Source organism: Mesocricetus auratus, unplaced genomic scaffold, assembly GCF_017639785.1.
Source record: "Mesocricetus auratus isolate SY011 unplaced genomic scaffold, BCM_Maur_2.0 Super-Scaffold_100013, whole genome shotgun sequence".
In the NCBI taxonomy this organism is placed as follows: domain Eukaryota; kingdom Metazoa; phylum Chordata; class Mammalia; order Rodentia; family Cricetidae; genus Mesocricetus; species Mesocricetus auratus.
The window spans coordinates 59,283,715-59,309,941 of NW_024429196.1; the positions used below are offsets into that span (position 1 = coordinate 59,283,715).

Here is a 26,227-nt window from a genome sequence, read left to right on the forward strand (position 1 = left end):
GGTCTGTATTATACAGATAGTTTGGGTTCTAGGATGTTGAGATTTGAGAGTGTGTGAAAAGTGAAACTCAACAAATAACAGATTTGCTAATTGGGTTACAGTGTGGAAAAAAATTCTCTGGAAACAGATTTATATACTAGTTTTTTACTTTGCCACCAGATGTCCTCCGAGTAGGAAAATATGATGGTCTGAATGACATTTTGAAGTGTGAATGCCCAGAATTTTTGAATAGACAGTGAGGGGAGAGTGTGAGGGAATGTACATGCGACCGCAGACTTTTGGATGAGACATGTATTTTGAAGTTTGCCTTACAGGTGTAGCTTTCAGAAGCAATATTTATTTAACACTCAAATGTTCGTTTCTTGTACTCAGCAAACATTTACTTAACATAGTTCCTTTTCGCTGAATCCCAAACTGGTATTTTTAAAATGTGAATGAGTTTATTATATTTTGGAATTAATGGTAAACTCTTCCAACCTGGTGCTAATTATAATGATGAAAGTTTAGTATGTGGAGTGGCACATCCCAGGGACTGGAGGCGGGCAGAGCTCAGACTTTTAAACACCACAGCCACATGTAAGACTTTTACGCTGCATTCTGAAGGCAACAACTTACAGCTTTAGGAAAGGTGATGTAATACAAAAATCAAAGACAGCACTTGTAATGTATTGGGGTTTGTTTGTTTGTTTGTTTTTGCCAAGACAGGGTTTTTCTGTGAAACCCTGGCTGTCCTGGGACTCACTCTGTAGTCCAGGTTGGCCTCGAACCACCAGTCTCTGCCTCCTGAGTGCTGGGATTAAAGGGGTAAGCCACTACCACCAAGCTACTTGTAGTGTATTGTTAATGAGGTAGTCCACGGGGAAGTATAGAGTATTTAATGTATAAAATAAATAAGCAGTATTGTTTCAAAACAAGAATATCTGGCATGTAAATTAATAAGCAGTATCTTTTCAAATCAGAAATTATTAGGTCAAGTGTGTATAAACATACAAGTCTCCATACTATATGAGGAACAATTTTGAGAATCTGCATTTTAAAGAATTTCTGTGAGTTATTCTGTGACCCAGTGAGGATTCCCACCCTGTCCCCAGTATCACTGAACGTGTGGAACAAATTTGTGCTTTATGGTGAGGCCATCTTCACTTCTTCACGAAGTGAGGCAAGGGTGGGACAGACAACCTATTTCCAGAGACTGAGGCCATCTGCACGAAATGTCAGCCAAGCAACCAGATGTTTGCTGTGGGTTGGCTCTCACATTTGGCTTCTTGGCGGAATTCCTCCTCTTTCCCCCCATATGCTTGAGAGACTCACAGAGACCTCAGTGAAGTTTGTCTGGACTAACAGAGGATGGGGCCAGTAATATTTTGATGTCCTGCAGGGGGCGGAGTGACCTCTGATTTTCTCCAAGTGTTCACAGATTCCAGTGAATTTAGAAGCCAGACCTGCTCAAGTCCCTTCACCTGCATTCTGCATGCACCACACACACACACACACACACACACACACACACACACACACACACACACACACACACGCACGCACGCACGCACGCACGCACACGGGCTTTGTCCACTCCAGGGACCTCTGGGCCACATGGAGTCTCGGATGGGATGTGGTCAGGAAAAGCAGGCAGTGGAAGGGACACCAATTAAGGGTCCCTCTGCACCCCGAGTTTCATTTGACATAGAGAAGCTGTGGTCCCACTTTGAAGTCATTGACATCTTAGGATAGTACCTCTTTATCCATCCACTTGAACCCAGATGGATCCAAGTGCTTGTCTGCCTCAGCACATTGGACACAGAAGAACACACCTTTGTGACCCTCAGTTGGACATCACTATCCTTATGACCTCCCATATCACATTTTTTCAGGCTTCCTCAGATTCTCATATTCACCACCTAGAGGCACGCCCCCAAACATCCTCTCATTCTAGCACTATTTTCTGAGAAGAGAGTCCCTCTTGGTAGGGGTGGGGAGGCTATGACAGACCTGCATTAGGGATGCTATTGAGCAGTGTGGTTGATAAGGTTTCACTAAGTGTTACTTTAGATTCACAGCATGTGGATCCCCTAAAGGGGGGGGTCAGAATAGTGTAGCCCCCACATATGTGTTCGCCACTAAGCTTATCTCTATAGAGTCATACGCCCGGGACTAGTCACAGCCCCACTTCTGTGTTTTAAATGGTGCAGCCCTATGGAGTGCCCTCAAGACTTATTTGTTCATTTGTTTCTCTAGTATTTTCACAGATTTTAGTGCTGTCTTCTCTGTTCTTATGAATTGAGCTTCTTTTATTCCACGTGTGCCTTGCTAGACCTTGTCCAACGCAGGTGTGACTGAGTCTGTGCAAGGAGAAGCCTCAGCTAGAATCCTATGTGCCCTTGCTGGATTTCAGATCTTCTGAGTGGAGCTCCTGGCCTCTTGGGCAACACAGCAGGGATTTTATACTTGTATGATGTCCTAGACAGAAGAAATGGTCCAGGCTTTGGTTTCTCAGGGCCCTGGCATCCTAAACCCAGAATGGATGATCTAACATATTTCAGACTATGTAAACTAAAAGTGAAAGTCAGTGAAAGTTTTGTTTCCTAATCCTTACATTGTTCCCAGGTGAAAGAATCTAATGTTTACAGTGAATTTGCGTATACCAGCCACAGATGATCTGGTATTTGAGTAGTGTAGAAGGAAATGAATTTTTGTCTTTATTGGTAGATGGTGGCCTTGGAATTGGCCCCAATTGTTCGAGGATTGAAGCAACCCGTGTTCAGGACTATGTTTATTATCCTGACCATTTTCTATACTTTCCAGGCCTCTGCCCTCATTGAGGCTATCTTTACCACCCTCTTTACGTTTTACTTGGCATTGTGCAACTTATATTGTATTTCAGTACATTAAAAAGCAATGCCAACTGACAAACTGCATTGAGAGATTATCAAGAACACAGGGAAGGCTTTTCTACTAACACTAGCATCAGATTGGCAAGGCCTCTTTCATTTGGGTTTTAGAATAAGAAGCCAAACGCAGCACAAATGAAGAGATAAATTGAAAAGCCCGACTGGAAACCTTCAGGACTCTAATCTGGCATGTCTTCGGGCCCTTTCTGCAGCGAGTGTGAGAGCAGCTTCCTCGCAGGGTGTGTCTTAACTTACAGCAGCTGCTTTTGAGAGCCACGTGTCCGCTAAACGCCTACATTCCATCAATAAGAGAAACCAAGGAGGGAAAGGAGAAAACTGTCATATTATTTTCTCCCTCGGTAACTGCATGGATTAAGTAACCGTGTTTGTTTATATTTAACACAACTTGACCTTTGACGGGGTAGTAGCAGAGAAACGTTTAGATCGGGGTCGTGCTCAGATTTTTCTTCCTAGCAATGACCTCTTTACCTTTCTTACCCGCCCAAGCAACTCCTGGTGCCTCCAAGAATTCTCTGTGCTAGAAACCTACGCGCTGTGGCAGAGGCGAGGCCTGGGAGGAGGGTGAAAGGGGGTGGGCCTATGTAAATAGTCTGCAAGCATCGTCTCTCCATTGGATGGTAGTCTGTCCGTTACCGAGAAGGGCGGGGCGTTCCTGGGCTAGAGTGCCGTACCTGAGCAAGACGCTCAGCAGAAAGCCCACGTTGGCGGCTGCCGGGAGCGCTGCGCTCAGAGGCGGGAGACTGCAAATTCCCGAGCCGACGCAGCAGCCTCTGCTCCGCGCCCGGGTTCTTTTCTCTCCCATCGCCTTGGAGAGTGAGATCCTCCGGGTACCCGAGAGACGGAGGAGCGGAAAGCAAGCTCCTGGCCGCCTCCACTTGGGGAGGCGTGTGGAGATTCCGAGGGGGAGCGACGGTGCCCGAGGGCGGAGGGGCACTGAGTTTCGGACCATAGGGAAGTTAAAGCTGCGCTTAGAAGACTGACTTTTCAGGACGTGGGGTCGCCGCAGCCCGGGACTGCGACTGGGTAAACTTCACGATCGTCCTACAAGTAAGGAGGGACGTGCACAGGGATGGTGCCCGGTATCGCCCCCAGCTCCTGAGTTCTTGCCTCTGGTCCCCCTCGGCCAGCCTCCTGCAAGGGCACAGGGCAGCGCACGTGTGAGGACTGCGAGTGACCGCTTCGTGACCTGTCCAGGGGTGCCGGCTGCAGCGCAGTCCTGCCTGGGACACACCTGGCTGAGCCCGTGCGCCTCCAGGGACCTGTGGAAGAGTGGAGAGCCTGGCCATCGCCGCTTCGTCTCTCCTCGCCTGGGCTTCTGGGGGCGCTGCGGATGACCATGAGAGATAAGGACTGAGTGCCAGGAACGGGAAGAGAGCCCGCCAAGAGGTGGCGGGGGTTGCCCACGCCAAGGGCCACAGCCGCCTCGCTCCGGCCTCGCTCCGTCGCTCGACGCCTCGCGTGGCTCGCCGGGGCAGCCGGGCCGGGCGGCGATGCCCGGGCTGGGGCGAAGGGCGCAGTGGCTGTGCTGGTGGTGGGGGCTGCTGTGCAGCTGTGGACCCCCGTCACTTCGGCCGCCTCTGCCGGTAGCCGCGGCCGCCGCCGGGGGACAGCTGCTGGGAGCCGGCGGGAGCCCGGTGCGTGCGGAGCAGCCGCCGCCGCAGTCCTCTTCTCCGGGCTTCCTCTATCGGCGGCTCAAGACCCACGAGAAGAGGGAGATGCAAAAAGAGATCCTGTCGGTGTTGGGGCTCCCGCACAGGCCGCGCCCCCTGCACGGCCTCCAGCAGCCTCAGTCCCCCGTGCTCCCGCAGCAGCAGGCGGCCCGCGAGGAGCCCCCTCCAGGGCGGCTGAAGTCCGCTCCGCTCTTCATGCTGGATCTCTACAACGCCCTGTCCGCCGAGGACGAAGAGGATGGCCTGTCGGAGGCAGACCGGCAGGAACCTGGGCCCCACGGAGGGGCCAGCTCGTCCCAGCTCAGACAGCGGGCTCCGGGCGCTGCACACTCCCTGAACGGCAAGAGCCTCCTGGGTCCGGGGCCCGGCGGAGGAGCGTCCCCACTAACCAGCGCGCAGGACAGCGCTTTCCTCAACGACGCCGATATGGTCATGAGCTTTGTGAACCTGGGTAAGGATCTGGGGTAGTGTCAACGCCGAGAGAGCAGATTGCCCCCTTTTCAGTCTCCCGGGGCCAAGTGGTGGGAAGCCGTGGAAGAGTGCGCGGCGGGGATGCGGGACAGCTGGCGCTCCTGCCACCTGCGCAGCGAGGAGGGGAGGGAGTGCGCTCCGGCGCAGCGGGAGGGGCTTGGGCGCGCCGCGGTGCCCGCAGAGGGTGTCTTCTTGGGGGAGCTCGGGACTCTTGCCCTGTGTTCTTACTCCTGCCAAGCTCGAGCCACTTCAACTCAGTTCTGGCCCGAGTGTGGTCATCATTAGTAAGATAAGACCCTTTGCATTCTTTCTCCGAACTGCCCTTCTCTGCCCCTGGACGCTCTGGGTGCCAGTTTACCCATCTTGACCGTCAGGGAATCCGACAGCGGTTGAGAACTTTGAGAACCTGATGAGAGTGTTTTTACAAGAAACTCACAGGTGTTGAGAAAGGAGGGCTTTAGTGCCTGAGGAAGGTCCTAGTGGAAGGTGCCCCAATCCCAGCCAGGCGGGGCTTGCGTCAGTGTGGGGCGAGATTCCAGCTCAATTGGGGTAATCCACCCAATGCCTGCGCTCTCATGCCCTTGGCCATTGTCCCAAAAGGCTGACCCTTTAATCAATGCTGCTGGGGTGCAGGGTAGGGGCCAGGGTTGGCCGCTGAGCTCTACCGAACACCGTTGCCAGGCAACAGAATGGAAAGTCGAGGGCAGCTAAATTGGGCTCTGCCACAAATGTTCTGTGGCAAACTCGGACAGAGTCACGTCCCCCTTCTCCCCCTGAAGTTTTCTCTCATTTGTAAACAAAAAGGGGGTAAGGAAGACTGCCGAGTCAGTGCTTCCGATCCTCGCTAGGCTTTTTTTTTTTTTTTTTTTTCATAAACCAGGAATGTAGGAGGCACGTTCCCCGGGTGAGTAGACCTAGGCAAGTACACGCCCAGAGTGAGTGCAGCCGGTTCCGGGGTCTTTGTGGGCTTTCTGTCCCTGGGGAGACCCAGGCCTGTACCCAGGCCGCAGAATGGCTTAGCATGTACATGCCAAAAGAATTGCAAGGCCTGTCGGAGACTTCAATCATTTCCGAGGTAGTAGTTCTAGAAATGACCCGGTGTTGGATAGCTGACTGAGTTCTTTGCAAGTGTAGCTAGGATTCTTAGTTATGCCTAGGTGGAGCGGGTGTGTAGAAGTACAACAAACCGAGAGTAGCTATGAAGTGAAGCGGTAAGTTTGGAGGCAGAAGCACGGGCATCCGAGTAGTGCTGAAATCCTCCCGGAGTTTTGTGAAACAGAAGCTCACAGGGAGTGGAGTCTCAGGGCCTGCCAACCTGGCTACTTGGACTGCCAGAGGGATATGATTGGACAATGATTCTCACTGCGTATTGGAAACAAGTTCAAGGTTGAGCCACCTCCAGGAAGCATTCTAAGGAAATTGCCTCTCACGACAGTCAAAAACTTGGCGATGGTGGGGTGGTCAGGGTTGCAGAGAACCAGTGTTGTTCCTCTTCTTTGGTTTCATAATCCCCATTCCTGTTCTCTCCCTTAGTACCTCCTTCCTCTAAGTCTCCTGACTGCTTTTCAGACATGTTTTATTTCCATTTGGGGGGAGTCCTAAGGTAAACCGAAGCAAAGCTGGTTCCATTGACTCCCCTCAGAGCATCTTGATGCAGTTCTGTGGAAGCAAGAGGTTTACATCATGGGCCTCAGCCTTGACTGCTGACCTTAGTGTCACTTTGACCCTATAAAGTACTGCGGTGGTTCAGGCTGGTCCTGGCAGAATCTTGTGGGTGAGCTCAGCTCAGGTATCTTTTTATTTTTTAAAAGTTCCTTAGAGTTTTTTTTTAAAGTGTGCTACCATGATGATGTCTGGAAGAAATCATATCATCTCTGGAATAGATAAGAAATAGGTTTCTGAGCACCCTAATGTGGCTTTAAGAGTGCCAGCCAGATGGCACTGCATTTCAGTTCAGTCCGCATAGTCAGGTTGGGCAGAATTTGGAAACTTTTTTTTCCTATTAAGTGCTGCCTGCATGACTCTTGGTAGGGCTCAGAAACCATTGTTTCTGATCTGGTTTGAGACATATTTGTTAAGTGTGTGTGTGTGTGTGTGTGTGTGTGTGTATGTGTGTGTGTGTGGTGACTTCCAAATTCCCCTCTTTCCTTGATTCCTCTGACCTTAGTGGTCTAAAATGAACGATGCTTCTGCTTCTGAGTCACGCTGTTTGAAGGTGGTTGATAATTAATTTTGTTATGGCTATATAGTTTAGCATCATATCTCCCTAGGTATGTTTTTAACTCTCTTCTCCCCCCCCATCCCTCCCCCTCTTTTTCCTTTCCATTTCTTCCAACCCATCCTTGCTTTCTGTGAGCCTGTGTTGAATAGCCCAAGCTATTGCAGCTGGAAACTCTTCTACCTAAACCTCCATAGTACTGGAATTACTGGCACATGTGGTTATATCTGACCTTATTTTTCATAATCGATTTTTAAGTGCTGAAAGTTCAAAGGAGCACACCAGTAGGACAAGTGAATTCCTAGATAGTTTGAAACAGCTGAAAGATACTATTCTTTGTCTAAGCCCGTTGTATCCCACCATGGAGCTCTGCAGTCACCCTAACTGTAGGTCCAATTCTAGACTCCACAGGGGAAAGGAGAAAACCTCTTCTAGATAGGTAGAATTTAAGCGGTAGGCATTACCACCTGCCAGTAAAAAGGAGTTGTATTCATTTTAATCCATGTAGCAGTGGGAAAGACAGATTTCACCAGAGGCTAGAATGTGATAACATCTCATGACCTTGGCTGTGAAATTAGAATGGGGCAGGGGTTGGGGGTGGCTATCTGAAGAAAAGGCTTCTGAAGCTTAGCAGTGTGGATTCTCTAAGGATGTTAGAATTCTGCAGATCTCCTAGTTGGTGTCAATGTCATGTTGAATGATGTAATTCATGGCTGAGCTATTAAAGAACCTACAGAATGACAAATGTTGCATCACTGTGTTTGTACGTTATCCACTGGACTACGGAGGTTGCTCATTAAAAGCATAAGGGAAAGTTACCCATCTTTGTAAGCATGCCTCTTTCCTGGGACTAGAGGAATAATTTGCTCATGAGATACATTTGAAACACCCGAACTTTGTCAGCCAGCCCGACTATCAGGAAGTATGAATCAACAGGATGAATCTCTCATAGCCTGAATGCTGGTCATTCGACCAGCTCGTTGTTGTTGATGTTGACTGTTCAAAATCCCATCTTGGAAACAAGCTGGTATGTAAAGGGTTGTCTGCTGTTGATGCAGTGTGTCATCTGAGTGTCTGGGTGAGCTTGTGAATTTATAGCAAGTTAGGGCCACAGATGTCATTTGCTATTTGTTTTCTACTGTTCAAAATGTCTTGGCAGTCTACTAAGCAAGCCTGCCAATTTGGTGACCTTGGAGAGATACCCTGAAATATCCTTGAGGTCTTAGGTTAAAATTCCACCGCCTACAAACACCTTCTTACTATATATGCCCTAGCATCTCCTTTATCATCACAGCTCCCTGGTCCTTTCCTTCCTCCTGCTGATCACATGAAATTTCTCTCTGCCTGTCTGTTTCAAAAATTGCTTACTCATTGTGTATGTACACTTTAGGATGTCAGCTGACATCACATGGATCCCTCAGGGTAGCCTAACCCAATGCTGAGCACCCTGACAATACTTCAAAAAGATTGAATTAATGAAAATATAAGCAGTATCCTATACTCTTAAATTCCCACTGCCCTGCAAGCTCTGGTTCATTTTAAAAGATATTTTTTATTTTCTTGTGTGTGTGTGTTGTTTTCCATGACAGAGTTTCTCTGTGTAGCCCTGGCTGTCCTGGAAATCACTCTGTAGACCAGGCAGGCTTCAAATTCGTATAGATCTGCTTGCCTTCCCAGTACTGGGATTAAAGGCGTGCACCACCACTGTCCAACTTGATTTGTGTTAAGTAGTCTGCTTGGAGATATTTAGGATATTCCTTGAGGCATTTCATAGATAATATTTTATTAAAAGGCTTTTAAAATCAATTATCCACATGTGTATTACTTTGTAACATCTTTACATGTGCGAGAGTAGAATTGCTGCCTCTTTAAATCTGGGTACTTCTGGCTTATCTTGAGTTAATAAGGTGTTGATCTCCAGATGCTAGGATTAAATGAGATAAAAAGTTCACACATGCTCGGAAGAGGGAATCAGTAAGTGTTAGTACAAGAAACAAGAAACTTATTGTACTGAAAATACTGGCAATCTTCTCAACAGAATCACTCTTGGGAAACATAAATTAGGAGAAAAATGGAGTACTCCCTACTTGTATTTGTAACAGAGACATTCTACTGTCTTTCTCTCATAAACAGGATCAGGACCACAGTTTTTCTTCTGGGCTGCCTGTACTTAGCAAGACTTTCTTTTTCATTTTGTAACAGAAAATGAATTTGTTGCCTGTAAGCTATCCTCAGCAAAAGTAGTTGGGAGAATTCGAAAGAGTGTGGTCCAGGGAATTGGTAGATGTTTTCCCAAAGAATTTTAAATGTGAAATTCTGTGGTATTTCAACAAAGAAGCTGGACAAAGTGTTTTTCAGCTGAGATCAAAGGGCAAGCAGATACTATTGTTTAGCCCTCAGATGGTGCTTCCTCTGGCTGTCCTCCTAAGAATGGGTATAAATCCTTTTTTAAATGTGCTGAGTCATGTTTAGTTCCTCTGCCTGAGAACCTGCCTCTGATTAGCCAGGGGAAGACTTTCCCTGGTGGTGGAGTCTTTGGGCTAAGTGGATAAAAAGGTGATGTTCAGCATTTTCTTCACAAGTCATGGTTGCCTTAGATCAGGGTGTCTTGGGAGTCCAGCTGCTGTAAATGCTGGATTTCATTTTCTAGGGCTAAGAATTGAACCCAGGGCCCAACACATGCCAATACCACCCTCTGCCACTGAGCTACACCCAGCCTCAAAGCAGTATGCTTCATGGATATGGCTGGAGGCTGTGGAGACTGCCTGCTGTTTGAGGATAAGTGGGTAAGCCAATGCTAAGGGTGATTGGCTTACCCACTAGTTAGGAAAGGAAAGTGGAGGGTGAGTCACCTTTCTGCCAGCTTTGTCACAAGTCAGCCCTGCCCTCTGCTTCCCATTCACATCAGAAATGGCACTATTCGTGGAATGTGTATTTTATAACTTGATATAATTATTGTGGTTTTGTTTTTAAATATCCGTTTGGAGCTGCTTTTCTCTGCTTTCTCTTTTCTGAGTTTCATCCGTTTCTCTGTTGTTGGCTTCCAGCAATGGAAAGAAAGTAGGCACTGTTTTAATGAGGTAATTTTGTTTCTGATTAGAAGCTGTCATGAATATCTAGTTTAAAGCAGTGGAAATCAATACAAGAGTAAGATACTAGTAGTCCATTTACAAGGGCCCACGCATGTAAACAGCTGTTACACATTAGCCTCCCCCCCCCACCTCACACGTGCCAGCCATCCAGCCCAGCTTCCCTGGCCACAGGCTGTCACCCAGGAGCTGACGAGCAGAAAGGCTGGGGCTGGTGTCTTTCTTTCACTATCAAAGAACCGGTGTGTTCTGTTGTTCCTGTTTCTCTCTTGCCACTGAGACAGCCGAGTTAATCTCATTCAGGCACAGTGTTCTGTCCCGAAACCCTCAGCCACTAGTCCATGCTCATCTGTGGTCCATCTCATGTGAAATCCATGAGCCAGACAGCAAATGCAGTCTCACCTGGAGTGTGAGAAAACTGTGGCAGTTGTATAGAGGAGGAGGACTTCCACTTTAGTAAGATTTAGTTACTAGAAACCAGTGTTGTCAAACTCTACAGTTTCTGAGCGGTGAGAAACTCTCAGAGCCTAAGTTTACTACTGACCTGAGAAATTAACAATGGGTTGTGAGTTACTTGTTGATTTATTGATATTTGTTTGAGAAAAGGTCTCACTATGCAGCCCATTCTGGCCTTAAACTCCCAATCCTCCTGCCTCTGCTTCCCAATTGCTGGGACTACAAGCATTCGCCACTACACCTATATAATAATGCATAGCTGATCACTTCTTCAGTTAGTTGCCAGTGTTCTGGAGATGTTCTCTATAGTTTTTTAAAAATGCAAATCTGTAGTTTTCTAGCACCCTGTGAAAAAAGTTAGGATCCGTAGTATGGCCTGGAAAACTTTCACATGGTGGCTTTTCTGGGAAAACATGCCTTGTAGCAGATAACTGTTTCTGGGTTCATTGATTAACAGTTTGGAATTATTGGTAAATTACTGTTAACTGAAGACTTTGGAGCTTGGAAAAATTCTCACATGGCATCTGGCCTCCTGTGTTGGTAACTGCATTTGTTAGATTTACTCAGTACCGGTTTCCCCTGTTTTGTTGCTAGATGTCAAGGTTAAGGGGGAATCCCTAGGTCAAAGGAGCCATTCTTAGTGCATTGAAGCATAGGACTGTGGGGCAGATGGATTAAATGATGGGGAAATGGCAAAGGCATCCTGAAGCACTCTTTGGCTAAGAGGTGATGGAGACACACAGCTTCTGGATTTTTCTGGACTTTTTTTGTGATCAGTAACATTTTCTGCTAGAGCTCTGCTTTTTGAAAAGAAAATGCTAAGTATATCTATAAATATGTCTTGTTTGGTATGCTACAGGACTGTTGGCCCCACAAAGAGTTGTTTTCTTCCAGAAACTGAGTTGAAAACCGTGCTGTCTTCGGCTGCATTGTTCCACTGATACGCACCAGGAGATCCCTCTTCCTGCCCTTCCCAGCTCCATTATTCCGTGACCGGGCCCATAATGGAGATGGTATCTAAATTACATCAGGTAATTCCTTGATAGCTCCCCATAGTCTTATTATCTCAAGCACAACCCCAGATGACTGGGTTGAAGAATCTCCTTCAAACAATCCCGAGAGAGGGGCTCCTGATTCTGAGAGGGAGCGCCTTCCTGACTTTCAAGTTGAAGGGTATACGCCCTTGATGACTGATCCTGCTAGATAGCTTGGGACTGCCCTAGGCCTGACCTGTCTGTGCTCCCCAGTGCCGATTGTGTGTTCATATTGTTTTCTCATCACTGGGAGCGCTGTCTGGGCGGGAGAGAGTGGACTCACAGCGGGCAGGGACAGTGCCCCTTGAGGCCCACTCCAAGTTGACCTTTCCTATCTGCCGCGGCCCGGTTATCACTCTCACCACTCACCCCTTCACCTTGTGCAGAATGCAGCTTCCAGCCCCAAACATCTGCGCTTGGTGGTGGTTGTTCCTGTGTTTACAGTCTTGCTGGTTTCCTGTTCGTGAACATGGGCTGGGAGAAATATTCCGACTTCAGTCTTGGAAGAGGAGGAGCTTAGCTGTATCATTGGTGCAAACTGTCTGTGCCGATGAGGCCAGGGGATATTTTTACAAATTGGCTTTGCCTATTCTCCAAGACCAGCTATTTTTCCCTCCCTTTAAAAAAGAAAAAGTCTGAATTGCATTTAAATTGCACAAAGCCTGACCTTTTTTTTCATCTGCAAAACGACAAGTTTTTGCCTGGCTTAATTTTTCTTGCAGATTTTATTTGTACTTTTCTGCATCAGTGTAAGTTAACAACAGAGGCCCTATGCTAAAAAGAAAGGAGTATATGTTCTTTTTAGAGAAATTTAATTTCATAACAAAATTAAGCAGAAAGTTCCAGAATTTCTTATGTAAACCCTGCCCCACCACATGCAAACATTCTCCCATGGGCATCCCTCACCAGGAGTGGTCCCTTGGTTATCACGGAGGACATGGCATTGTTATCCAGCACCCACAGCTTATACTTGGGTTCACTTCTGTGGTATGTGTGAGTTTGGACAAATGTATAGTGTGTCCACCTTTCCAGTATCACGCAGAATAGTTCATTGCCCTGTGTGGAAAACTGAAAACTCCATGAAGATATATATATATATATATATATATATATATATACACACACATATATATATACATATATACAATATGCAGAATTTTGAGAAAAAAGAAGAATAAAATACCTCTGCTGAATACTACTTTGTCCCTACCTTTCCACCCTGGCATTGTATAAAAACTTTTGATTGTGTGTGACTACGTGGATCTTACAGTGTTTCTAAGTGTTGACAACGAATCTACCAGAGACCTTTCTTTCCTTTTTTAAAGTCTAAGAGCTGTTTTCTCCTCTGCATACTTTCACTGAGGTGTCTGTCACCATAGTACCTAGACAATCCCTCAGGCAGAGAGAGACACGAGTGATTAAATTTCTCCCTGGTTTATGCTCTGTTTGATCCATGCCCAGCAGGATTTGAAGGAGTAAAATAGAGTCCTGAAGAATAAACAAGAATTATTGGAATTTTATGCTTGTAAATTATTGAAATTGGGGGTAGTTAAGGGAGGAGGTAAATAATTTTCCTTTCTGAAAAATTTATATTAACATAATATGGGTTTGGGATTGAAACTTCTTTACCCCATCCCCGCCCTACACCCCTCAAAAATCTTCCCAGACTTAGAGGTGAGATCACAGCTTATCTTAAGAGAAACTACTTAGACTGTAGTAAATCTAAATTAATTGAGACTCCATAGATCCAAAGGGTTTTGTAAATAATGTATAGAGTAGGTTCTTTTGCCTTTTCTATTAAGAAGGGCTATACTGATTACTGGTAAATAAACATGAAAACATGAACAAGGAACTAGAGTGCTGTTGAATTTATAGAAATTTGTCTGAGATGTGTCAAGAGTTTTAGTATTTTATGGATATTCATCATAGGCAGGGATATTTTCTCACTGAATTATAACCAAATTCCCATCCTTTATTTCCCATTTACCTACCACCTGAACAGAGGAACCTCCAAAAATAAGGAAGAGCTTGGGGCCATGGCTGTATAGTTAGGGTCAAGAAATTCACCTGGACTTCCGTAGCATGTGATTTAGGGTATGTTCTGGGTGATAGGATACATATTTAATTGAACAAAAAGAGAAATTATCCTGAAGGACAAGCAAAAGATTGTAGAGGGGGATGGCAAGAAGGGGATGGGTATCTCGAGCTGAAGAAAAAGCAACCCCCCAACTGTGTTTATTTCGAGCAGCTCTGAAATTGGCCCTTCCAGGTTGCGTCACAGACACAGGTGTAACAAATGTGGTAATGTGCCCATGGGGATGTGGTTGATAGCTAGTGGATTTTAGTTTTCTTTTCTCTTTATTGCCTCTCTTTTTAAAATTTTAAGACAATTTTATAGCTAGTGGATTTTAGGTTTCTTTTCTCTTTATTGCCTCTCTTTTTAAATGTTTAAGACAATTTATAGCTAGTGGATTTTAGTTTTCTTTTCTCTTTATTGCCTCTCTTTTTAAAATTTTAAGACAATTTTTCATGTCTCTTCTTTTAATTTTAATTTTTTGAGATGTTTCATGTAACCTAGGCTGGCCTCGAACCTGCTATGTAGCTGAGGATGACCTTGAACTCCCAGCCCTCCTGCCTCAGCCTCCAGAGTCTTGGCATTACAAGTGCACCCCACCATGCCCAGCTCCTTCCTCTTCTTTTTCTTCCCAACTAATAGCACTAGGAACTTCATTGTATTTATTCTCTCTTTTTAAATCATGCTCTTTCCCCATAGTTCTGATGCATTTGCCATTGGCCCAGTAGGGTAGGTGATGCTTTCCCCTAGAGCTTTGCAAGCCATTGCTGACTGTTATGGTTAAGTAGTTGGTTTCTAGATAGTGCTAAAGTACATCCAGCCCTTTTCTTACAGATTGAAGACCCCTTGATTAAGACCTGTGGCTTGAATTTAGACTCTAGTCTTTATAGTATCCTTTTTTCTATCTCACTCAAGCCACTTAACAAGACGTCTAGGGTTCTTTCCTTGTCTATACATTTTCACCACTGGACTAGATAAACATTCTGTAAAAAGTCTTTCACGGGACACTGTTTTTCCAAAATGGTCTGTGAAAGAAAGATCATGGAGTTACTTAATATTCTTTCTGAGATGTATGTGCTCATCAGGGTACTGAAGCTGTGACTAGGCTAACAGCAAATCCTCTACTGTCATCATAGTCTTTGAGCCTCCTTTTATTACAGAACCCCCTTTCGATAACCTGGGCTACTCACTCCATGCCCATTTCTAGCTCTTCCTAGTTGTTATGGGAAAGAAATGGAGGCTCCATTTCCGGCTGCCCCTGAAGCTTCAGCTCTGAGCAGGCTGCCTTGCTCCATCTTGCTAGGTGACCCGTGGGCTTTCTTTCTTTCCTCCTAGAGGTAGGAAGTGGCTTCCCATTGCTGCTAGTCTGCTCAGTGCCATTCCACTACCTGTTAGGCTTCTGAGATTTCCCACTCCCGTGCCATCATTTCTCTTTATTAAATCCTCCTTGATGGAGACATTTGCTTTCCTTGGTTGGCCCCTGTGCCGGTCAGTTTCCATTGTTGTAACAGAATACTTGAAATAATCAACAGAAGGGTGTGTGTGTGTGTGTGTGTGTGTGTGTGTGTGTAGGTTATATTTTCAGAGGTTTTGCTCGATGGTGATTTGACTGTTGTTTTGGGGCCGGTGTCCAGGAAGACCATCCAACCAAAGGAGATATGGTAGAACAAAGCCACTTACTTTCAGGTGGGCAGGAAGGTGAAGAGAGGTAGAGTGGGGGACCGAATGAGTGAAAGAGTCCAGGATTAAAATAGACCCTGCAAAGGTATACCGTCACACCTACTTCCTCCAATTAGCCTTCATCTTTGACAGTTTCTGCTGCCTCCCAATAGTCCATTCAACTGTGACCCCTTCAGTTGATTAACCCTTTGAGTTAGGGCCATTCCCCAAACCTACTGCTGAATACTGTTGAGCTGAGGACCACTTCTCAACACAGCCTTTGAGGAACAGTGCAGATTCCAACTCTTAACACTTTGGTTACTGTAGCAGATATTTGAGACAACCAACTTATAAAGAGAACAGGTTCATCACCATTCTGGCAGTGATCCATGGTCAGTGGGTCTGCGGTGAGGAAGCATGGGGAAGAGGAAATCTGTTCACCTCATTGCCAAGACACAAACAAGAGAGGATGAGGAAGGTCCATCCTTCTAGTCCCTCTAATAATCTTCTCCCACTGACCTGAAGCCTTCCCACCAGGCTATGCCTCTTCAAGTTTCTACTGTCTTCCAATAGCTCCAAGTTGAATAGTATACTTCTAAAGCATGGGCTATTGGAAACATTTTAGTTCCAAGCGATTACATACATTAACGGCTCTTCTTAAAAAGAAAACTCTCTCTCTCTCTCTCTCTCTCTCTCTCTCTCTCTCTCTCTCTCTCTCTCTCTCTCTCTCTCTCTCTCTCTCTCTCGTGTGTGTGTCTGATGTATGGTTATGTGTATGTAGTGTATGTGTGTTGATGTATATGCCATGGCACACGTATAGAGGCTAACCCCAGGTCTCTTGTTCAGGCTATGATAGGCTAGGTGGATTCTGTTTTTACTAAAATATAAGAGTCCTATTTTATAGAGGACTATTTTTACCCCATCTCAACATAGGATTGATGGGATTGCAGACATGTGCTGTCATATCTGGCATATATGGTATCTGGGAATCTGAACTCAGATCCTTGTGCTTGCCCAACAAACCTTTCCCACTGAACCATCTCCCTAATTCCTGGAATATAATTTGGAAATCCTAGACTAGCCTAGGACCCACCTAATTCTAGGGTTGTTCCCTAATATGTTCTCCTGAAATGTAATCAACTTTCACATAAAAGGTACCAGTGAAATTCTTCACAACACTTGTAAAGAATAATATTTTTCGAGCTACTCCAAATAATCATCCAACACACAGGAAGTGACACTCAAAGCCCCATCCTTCATCTGTGCCATTTCACTTGCTTTTATCTAGAGGATGTTAGCTGTCCATATGCACGGAATGAGTTGAAGATGTTTGTGAATGGTTTTCTTGGATCAGAGAGGACCATGGGGTCAGGTCTGCATAGGCTCGGGTCTGTAGGGAGTCAAGCTGACTCTTTGCAACTATGGTTGGCCTTCGTCTGGTATTTCACTTTTTCTATTTATGTTTGAAAATCATGATAAAAGTAGGCACATTTCTTTTTAAGATTTGAGAGTAGACATCTGGGATACTTAGGGGTTGTTAGTGACCCCGTCAAGTTTCTAAAGAGTCAAGTTTAAAAGATTGGATCCTGCTGGAAAACAGGACAAAGATGCTTCTATGGGTTTCTGTTTTAAATTCGGGTAATTTAGGGAGGGCATAAGTCCAAAAACTTGAAGAAAGCAGCTCCAATCAACTCCCAACTTTCTCCCCATGCTCCCCCTTCTCCAAGGGTTCTGAAAGCACAGGCAGATACTACTGCTTTTGGTTTTTGTGAGACAATATAAATATTGTATTTTGTTATGCTTTTTTGCTTTATGGAATAGCTGATGCTGCTTGTTATCCTATTATCTCAGTAAGACAGAAACTTTGACTGGATTAGCTGTGCATATGCACAGAGTAAGACAAGAATTTGGAAGGCTTGGGAGAAATGACATTTAAGGCAATGCTAACCAGTATATAAACAGCATTCAGTCCTATAGTGTGTGTGTGGTGTGTTAGGTGTGAATGTATAGTGCAGAGACCAGAAGTTGATGTTAAATTTTCTCTATTGTTCTCCACCATATTTATTTTTTAGAGGTCAAATTTTATTTCATTTTATTTAAATTTCAAGGTTCTAGGGACCAAACCCAGGGCCCAGCACACATCAGTCAAGGCCTTTACCACCAAGCTACATCTCCAGTCACAACAGGTCTGTTTTTACACAGAACAAAAAGAAAGCTATGACAAAATGAACCCTTAGAAAATCAGTTAAAACTGATACAAAGGTTATAATCTAGAAAAATGTGTCATTTGTTAAATAATTTATGAAAAATAATATTGAATCAGTTAGCAGTTAACCTCCTCAGCAAAGTCTACTACTATAGTTAGACTGCCCAACACAGGTGAATCTGGCCAGGGAGTTTGTTCTTTGGAGGTAGACTTTTCTCTGGTCCTTCCTCAGATCATGGTAAATTGAGTGGAAAACTCAATTCTGGGGTTTGTAGACATTCAAATCCAAAAGCTCACAGGAGTGCAAAAGTTAAGTATTATGCCTGCCGAGGCATCTATGTAGCCCCATGTTTTATTTGGAGTGGGGGAACAGAGTCTTGCTCTGTAGTTAGTGCTGGCCTTGCTCTCATGATCCTTCTGCCTTAGCCTCTCCAGTGTTGGGATCACAGGTGTGTCCAGCATGGCTGGTTCATGTGTTGTTTTTGGAAATTACTTGAGGCCTTCCAGTTGCTTGCCATTCAGGGAGGCTGAATATCCCGCCACAACCTGGTTTCTGTCTTAGTTGCCTTGCTGAAACTGCTTCATTAATGGCAACTAATGGCTTTCCCAAGTCTTCATCCCCTTCTCCACAAGGCCTGATCACACTGGTGCTCCTTTCTGCTCTGTTGTCAGCTTGCCATGTGTTGGACATTTCTGAAACACAACAGATTCAGAAGATTGACACCGGGCAGGAGAGCTACACACTGGGCCCAGGGAAGGGAGGGTACAGGAAGGTCATACTTGGGTGCAGGAGTGAAGAGAAGTGGTCACCGGGTCCTTTGATGGTCAGAGAGAATTCTTGGGGGACCCATTGTGGAGGCTGTTGCCACCAGTGTGCTCTGACATTAGCTGCAGAGGTCTCCTCCTTTACCCTGGCATTCAGATAAGCATTCACTGAAGACTTTGCTTCCCCTCCTCCTTAACAGACCCATCCCTTCTCCAAATGACCTAAGACACTTCTGTGTCACAATCAACAGAGTTCAGCATTCTCAAGCAGCCTTGGTATAAGAGTGGCATCATTCCCCTTTAACAGTAATAACTGTGGACCCATATCTGCAACATTCATGAGAAATGAATTACTAGAAAAGTGACAAAAGCCAAATGTGCACAGCGTCAAGCCTCAGTTCTGAGTTATTAGATTCCATTCCTATAAGGTTATTAGTCAGATTGCCATCGAACTGTCTGCATTCACTCCATTTCTGTTCAGATCTCACGGCAGGCCAGTAATGGAGAGTTGGGAATCATCACAGATACTGTAATGCACAGCTTCTTACATCTGCCCTCGACCTGGGGGGTGGGAAGCGTGCAATTCTACATCATAGAAAACTCTTGGAGATGGGAGCCAAGTGAGGCTTGAGAACCACAGTTTTAAGGTTTAAGTGTAATCTGCCCTTACTTCCACATCCGCCGACTGCCAGATTTACCATTTCTGATTCGGAAATCTCTCAATCCCATCTGCCCATCGTCTTTCCATTGTTTCCAAGGTTCCCTAGATGAAGCCTTTATGATCCTTGGCTTGACTTCTGCCCTGGCCTCCCTGTTGCTAATCCACCCCTGCATCCCTGCCAGCCCAACTTCTCTGTAGCACAGATGTGATCTGTTCCCCCTCCAGCACCTTCATTGGATCCTTATGGTCCACTGAAGGAAGCCAAAACGCTGGCTGCCCCAACCCATCTGTTTCTCCTCCACTCACTGGGTCTGTCTTTGCGAACACTCCTGTTCCTTCACTCTGCTCCACGACATTGTTCATTTACATTGTACAACTATTGGCTTTCACGCTTCCAATTCTACCTGGTTCTTTAAACCCAGCTCAGATACCACCTTAGCCAGGAGGCATTTCTGAGTTTCACATATCTGTATGCCAAGATTCTTTAGGAGAGCATTTGGGGCCAAAAGAGAGAGGACTTTCTTAGTGCCGAGAACCCTGAAATGCATTCAAATTCAGATTCCTGTTTGTGGACGAGGATCTGGCAGCCCAGCGTTCTTGTCTCTGCCACCATCAGTTGTATGAACTTGTCCAATTCCTTGAAGACGGACTCCTTTGATGACAGTCCTCAGCTTTGTTTGTTTTGTGGTTGCTGGGGATCAATCTCAGGGCCTTGGGCATACCAGGCAAGTGCTCTACCACTGAGCTAAATCCCCAGGCTTTTGCTCTATATTTTATCCATCTTTGGTATGCCTCTCTTCCCACATACCTAGTGTGGTGGTAACTAAGAATGGGTTGATGTCTAAGAATACTAATGGTAGGCTCTCCAACAGCTCAGTGGTTAATGCTGTTGTCTTTTCTGTCTTCACCAATAAAACCAGACTTTTGAATGGCAAAACCATAAGTTGGGAAGTACCATGTGCAGGGGGGTGGGCAGTGCTTGTCAGGTTCTGTACACAGCAGTTGCTGTAACAAAGAGAAGTTGTCTCCTTTTTTTCAGGGTGTATGTTCAAGAACTTTCTATATGGTTGAAAAAAGCAGTCCCCAGGAAGAAGAAATACAGTTTTCCTTCTGACTGATATTATTGAAAAGGTGCCACCAAGCCTCAGTTTAATGGTCCTGCTTGTGCCAGGCCGAACACTCACGTGCAAGCAGGCATGGCTTCCGTAGGTCTGATCCAAAATACTTATCTTGTCAGCTTCAGCTGTGGACTTGCTTGGCTTGTGTTGTGAAGGTGTTAGACATTCTGTTTACATAAGGGTTGAGAGGTGACATAATGTCTATTGAAGCAGAGCCACTTAGCTCCCCACCAGGCAGCAGGGAACATTTAAAAACTGAAAACAGATCAAAGTCTTGAGCAGGGTTGAGATGCCCCTACTCAGAGGGGAGGGTGGTCTCTTGGTTGGGTGCCTGAAACAGACATGCATTATTGCCTCAGTGTATTTCCAGACCACTGGTGAAACGAACCAGGCAGAATTAGAGCCCAGAGAGGCCAATCCAGAGACACTGATTCAGCGAGTGCAAGGATGTACAAACAGGTTGGAAAAAATGCCCTGAGAGTAAGTATATGCAAGATGTGATGTTTCTCGTTTTATAGGCTGTTATATAGTGTTTAAAATTAAAAAGCGTCTTAGTGCTTAAATTATTTCTAATGAGATAGGTAGGTTGTGGAAATGAGACCCCTTTTCTTTTCCTTTCTGTCCCAGTTAACCTTTTATTCTCTCTACTAGAGTCTGTTTGATGTAAGTACCTTCATCTCTAGGACAGGTTTAACTGTGTGTGTGTGTGTGTGTGTGTGTGTGTGTGTGTGTGTGTGTAAGTGAGAGGGAGAGAGGGATAAAAAGGGAGAGATGGAGAGATGGAGAGAAAGAGAGGGAGAAAGAGTTAACATAGCAGTAAATCCAGGTGCCTTCCATGTTTGATTTGATGGAAATGGAATGGAAATAAAATGGGAAGGAAATTTGAAAGCAATTTCATTTCCATGTTTGTAAGTCCTATCAGGTATTAATCTTGTCTATTTTGATGTGTTTTGGTGCCAGGCATGGAATCCAGGACTTTGTGCAAGCCAAGTATGTCCTCTGCCACTGAGCTATACTCCAAGCCTATCTTGGGCATTTTATGCTTTTGGAAAATGTGATAAATACATAGAGGGAAGTTTCTAGATGGTATGTTCTCCCTACACTCTCCTACATAGTTTTGTGTTTTTTTTATTTTAAATTTTGAAACAAATGCTAATGAGTGGTGGTGTATCAGTCACTGTTTTCAAGGTTTATTTGTCTTGGCCTTTGACACATATGTAGTTTCTTTTTCTAGCTGGCAGGCTCTTATTGGAACCATTTATTGTGTGTCTGTAGGGTGCAATCTAACCATGGAACCCTCAGTGTTGGAGGACAGGGGGTGGTCCCTTCTAGGACAAAAGGATCCATCATCCCTTTGCCCTTTTAACCCAGGCCTGAAGAAAGGAACAAGCATTCCACCATCATGCTCCGCTTGCTAATTTAAACGCTTGTTCATCAACAGGCCTGCATGCACTCTCTCCTCTCATCCAGTTATATTTTCATGGCACTTCAGGAGTTTCGGATCTGGCTCACAGAAAGTTGAACAGAGAGTTAAAGTTTATCCTGAGGTGCCACCTAATTCCACTAACCACACAGACTACCGGGCTAGCCCTGTTGACACTACAGAAATAAAGTATGTCACCAGAACATTTCACGGAGATGAGGAAGTTCTTTCCATGATTCTCTGAGGTCACCTCTAGGACATGCTTTTTCCTACTGGACGGCAAACGTGTTTTACCAAACTCTTACCTAAGTGCTTTTTGTTTACAATTCTGTAATACATTCCTGGCTTCCTTCATATTGACTCCTGCAAATGTGGGACTTCTGCAGGTTTGTTTTTTGTAGTTTGTTTTTGAGGGACCAAATTCCAAGTTAGGATGCATCTTTTAACTTTTCCCAGCATTTATTTTTATTGTGAAAAGTTTCAAGCCTACAGAAAACCAGAAATGCTTTATAGCCTGACACTTAGAGTCTACCATCACCTGTGACTGCACCTGCTCTAATATGCTCAGTCATGCTTTTATTCATGCCAATCTATCTCTCCTTTTTAAAATGAACTTTAAAATAAATCTGCAGACACTAGTATAACAACAGCTTCTCAGAACTGTTCATTGTGTGAATTCAGTGCTTACATGCGATGCATGGCTTTTGTTTGCCATTTGATGAGTTTTGATATACACATACACCTGTGTAAGCCCTAATCTATTAAGATACATAGATCCTAGAAAGTTCCTTAAGGCCACTTGGGTGTGGATGGTTTAGGGGTCACTCAGAATTTAGGATTTTACTTCCCTGTTTCTCCCTAACGAGGCCCCTTTCATTATTGGGGTAGTTGGTGTCTATCCTGTGGGTCTCCTGCAGGTGATCCAGCTAGGGTCAACTGTGACTGGATTTACTTAGAAGTCACAGAATTAGGAAAGCATCCCACTTCCAAGTACCAAGCCCTAGAGTATACCAGCTTTTGGTCAGCCTCTAGAGCAGTGGTTCTCAACTTGTGGGTAATGACCCCTTTGGGGGTCACATATCAGATATCCTGCATATCAGATAAGATATTCACATTATTATTCACAACAGTAAAAAACTTACACTTATGAAGTAGCAGTGAACTTCTATGGTTGGGATCACCACAACATGAGGAACTGTATTAAAGGTTATAGCACTAGGAAAGTTGAGAACCACTGTTCTAGAGCCTTCAGGTAACTGGAAGTGGGCTTTTTAAAAAAATCAATTTTTGTTAAAATTTATCATTTTTAATCTATGGAATGGTCAGTCTACTAGGGTCTTACTGGCCATTATCAGAATGAATGGTGTTAATTTCTTTTATGGATATTGTGGATGTGATACACAAAAGGTCTCATGATATCCAGGTTTGACTTCAAAGTCTCTGCCTCAGGCTGGCACAAAAGCAGTCCATATTCTGTAGAAGTCACACTTGGGGGTTTGATTTTGGATTATCGCCCAAGTTGGCAGTGCGCGTTTGGCAATGCCAGTCAGTGGCAATGGCGGGCCTCTACCCCTCACCACCTCATGATCATAAGGGGTGACAACTTACAACTCCATAGTGGACTGTGGTGCTCAGCTGAAAGACTTGGGAGGTGGCATGTATTCAGGGCATTTTCAGCTCATGGTTTTTTTAAAGTTAAGATATATTAAGATGTATATATCAGCTATCATAAGTCATGTGGTACCCATACTTACAAAAGGATGTCAAGTAGCATATGAGGAAAACCGTATGTGAACCCTGTCATTATAAAACTCTAGAACATGTGGTGACAGTGTTTTCTTTAACCAAATAGAACGGTAGTTCTATCACAAAGAGTATTTCAAAAGTTCATAGAGTATCTTGTGTTTTGTACATGGTAGTTGTAATGTGGTTGTACCAATCGTATTGGGTTGGCCTTAGCTATATGCAGGAGGGATCACATCGAGGATGAAAAATGCAGGGGATCACTGGTTTGAAAGAGGGAGGCAGTTAAATTGAACCGACTCTGACCTCAGAGACACATGTTGGTGCTTACTGAGGTAAGACTGGAATGTTCCACGAGCATCCAGAGGGTGTGGTTTTTTTTGGGGGGGGAGGGGGACCTTAAGACATTCAGGCTGAGTGTGGAAGGAAAAGATGGCTTTCTGCGGGTAGATGAGGGCCAGAGTGGAGTGTACCAGGGACCACAGCAGTGGCGATTGGGGAATGACAAGCAGCTCAGGGGACTGGTTCCAGGGTGTGCTGTTGCTGGCGGTGGCATGAGTCAGGTGAGAGATTGCAAAGGCAAGCCGAGACACGTTGGGTGACGTGGACGCAAACCCAAGGCTCCAGGATTTTATTTTGTAGGCAGTGAGAAGCTATGACCCCTCAGTGAGACTACGGTGATGGTCATGTGCCTGTGGGAGAGGAAGGCCAGGAAATGGGGATACTAGTTAGAACTTATTTTGCAGTTATCTAGATTGATCTCCTGCTTAATCTCTAGTTTAGACTTTATTTGCAACATGTGTGTGTCTTTTTGAAATTTTAAAATAGTTTGCATTTTTACTTTCCTGTAGCTACATTTAGAATGTCTTAACCAAGTAGGTGAAATTAGGTGATGAATTTGTGACTAACGCCCAGGAGATTGTAACTTGTGGCAGAGTTCTGATTTAAATAGGCCTGTCTTCCTGGAACTCTGCCCTTCATTTCTCCTTACTGTTAAAAATACCCATTTGGGAGCTGGTTGCTTGGAATTGGCATCTGTGGTCAAGGTGCAGAGACTATTCCCATTGTGAATCTAATTGGTCCACAAGGAGACTTGGCGTGATCTGGGAACTCTTTTCATGGGCTGTTCGACCTGCCTAATTGGCTGAACTGAAGTTCAGCTTCATTTTCTATCTGGCTTGCCCAAATTCTTTTGCCCAGCCCACACCTGCCTAGGGATGGTAAAAGGCTGATACTGTCTCCAAGGCTGGGATCCACCAGTGCCACCTGAAGCAAGGTGATGTGAAATGACAACTGAGAGGATTCCTCCCCAGTTGATCACACCTGCACTGACCCACGCTGACTCCTGGGAAGGCTTTGTTTACAGGGTACAGTTCCCAAAACTTCATTACTTTGTCATAAGAAAACGAGGCCAGCCGCGTATGCAGGAGATGGTGTAGAGAAACCTAGATATTTATGTTAGGCATTTTATTGCTGTGACAGATACCTGGGAAAATCAGTGTAGGGGAGGATTTATTTTGGCTCACGGCTGGCCTTAGAGTTTTCATTGAGTGGTTACCTGGGCTTATTGCTTTGGCTCTGAGGTAGGGCATAAAGCACTAGCTGAAGTAAGAGACAGAGACTGCTCATTTCATGCCACCAGGAAGCAGAAGAGGAGCCGGAAGGGACTGGTGACAAGATAAAGCTTTCCAAGTTACACCTCTAAGTAGTAACCTACTTTCTCCAAGTAAGCCTCACTTCCTGCTTCCCACATTCTTCCAATGATGCAATCATGTGACCTCACAAAGGAATAATCCAATGATGCAATCATGTGACCCCACAAGGGGATAACCTATTACTAAACTCAGTGCTCTCAAGATTCCATCACTTCTCAAAGCCTTGGCTCTGCACACTGCTGCACTGGGAATCAAGTCTTCAATATTTGTGCCTCTTAGCAGGCCTCTTCATATCCCAACCTAACAACAGCTGAGGTGAGTGTTTTCTGTAAACAGAATTTTGGCCTTGATCCTCACTCCTGTGTTACATCCATGACAGTGTTACCTTACATGGCAAAGCAAATTAGGCCTCACAGGGGCCCTTACAAACAGAGGAGAAGACAGAAGGGTCAGGATGGAAGAAGAGAGAGGGGGCCTCATGCTTTGGTTTCTGAAGATGGAGGAAGAGGGCTGTGGATCACTGACCTCAAGAAGCTGGGCATAGCCTTGAGCTGACAGCCATCAAAGAAGTGGGCTCATGGTCCTGTAGCCACAAGGGGCTCAAGTCTCCTAGCAGGATAAGTGAGTAAGGAAATGGATCCTCCTGCTGGGACCCAGAGAGGAGGGAGTGCAGAGATATCTGGTGTCCTGACTTTAGCCCAGAAGACCTGTTGGGTTTCTCTTTCTTACAGAACTGGGAGAGGAGAAAATTGTGTCACTTGTAAGTTGCTAAGTTTGTGAAGGCAGCAGTGAAGAAAAGAAGAGTGGTGTTATGTGTATTGTTTATCCTCTTGGCTCCTGCTTTCACAGAAACATTCCAGGGTGTATGTGCCCTTGTGGTGGCTTCATGTGCCACAATGGCGCTCAGTGGTGTAAAACTTGAATGCTGAGAATAACATTCTGTAATACATGGGTCTGATGTTTCCTGCATGGCAAATGCTGGAGATGAACACAAAAGGGTCCCATATTTCCATCTACACCAATACTTTGGTTGGATGAGCATGTGGTCATTGGGAAGGCAGAAGAAAGTATGAATA

The 26,227-nt window shown here is 45.1% G+C and overlaps 1 protein-coding gene and 1 long non-coding RNA gene across 3 annotated transcripts in view; both read left to right on the plus strand.

Annotated features, from left to right (window-relative positions):
- Nucleotides 1–3,585: 3,585 nt before the first annotated feature.
- Bmp6 (bone morphogenetic protein 6) overlaps nt 3,586–26,227 on the plus strand; it is a 142,842-nt gene continuing 120,200 nt past the window's right edge. Inside the window, exon 1 of the mRNA XM_005066371.4 lies at nt 3,586–5,030. Within this exon, the coding sequence (XP_005066428.1) occupies nt 4,400–5,030 (631 nt within the window). The 5' untranslated portion in view covers nt 3,586–4,399. The remainder of the gene's footprint in view (nt 5,031–26,227) is intronic.
- LOC121143615 lies at nt 11,363–13,681 on the plus strand. 2 transcript variants are annotated; one of them, XR_005880877.1, is made up of 3 exons: nt 11,363–11,539; nt 11,673–11,844; nt 12,234–13,681. It is a non-coding gene; the product is annotated as an uncharacterized LOC121143615 (long non-coding RNA). The 2 variants fall into 2 exon arrangements; XR_005880878.1 differs by having other exon boundaries at nt 11,708–11,844.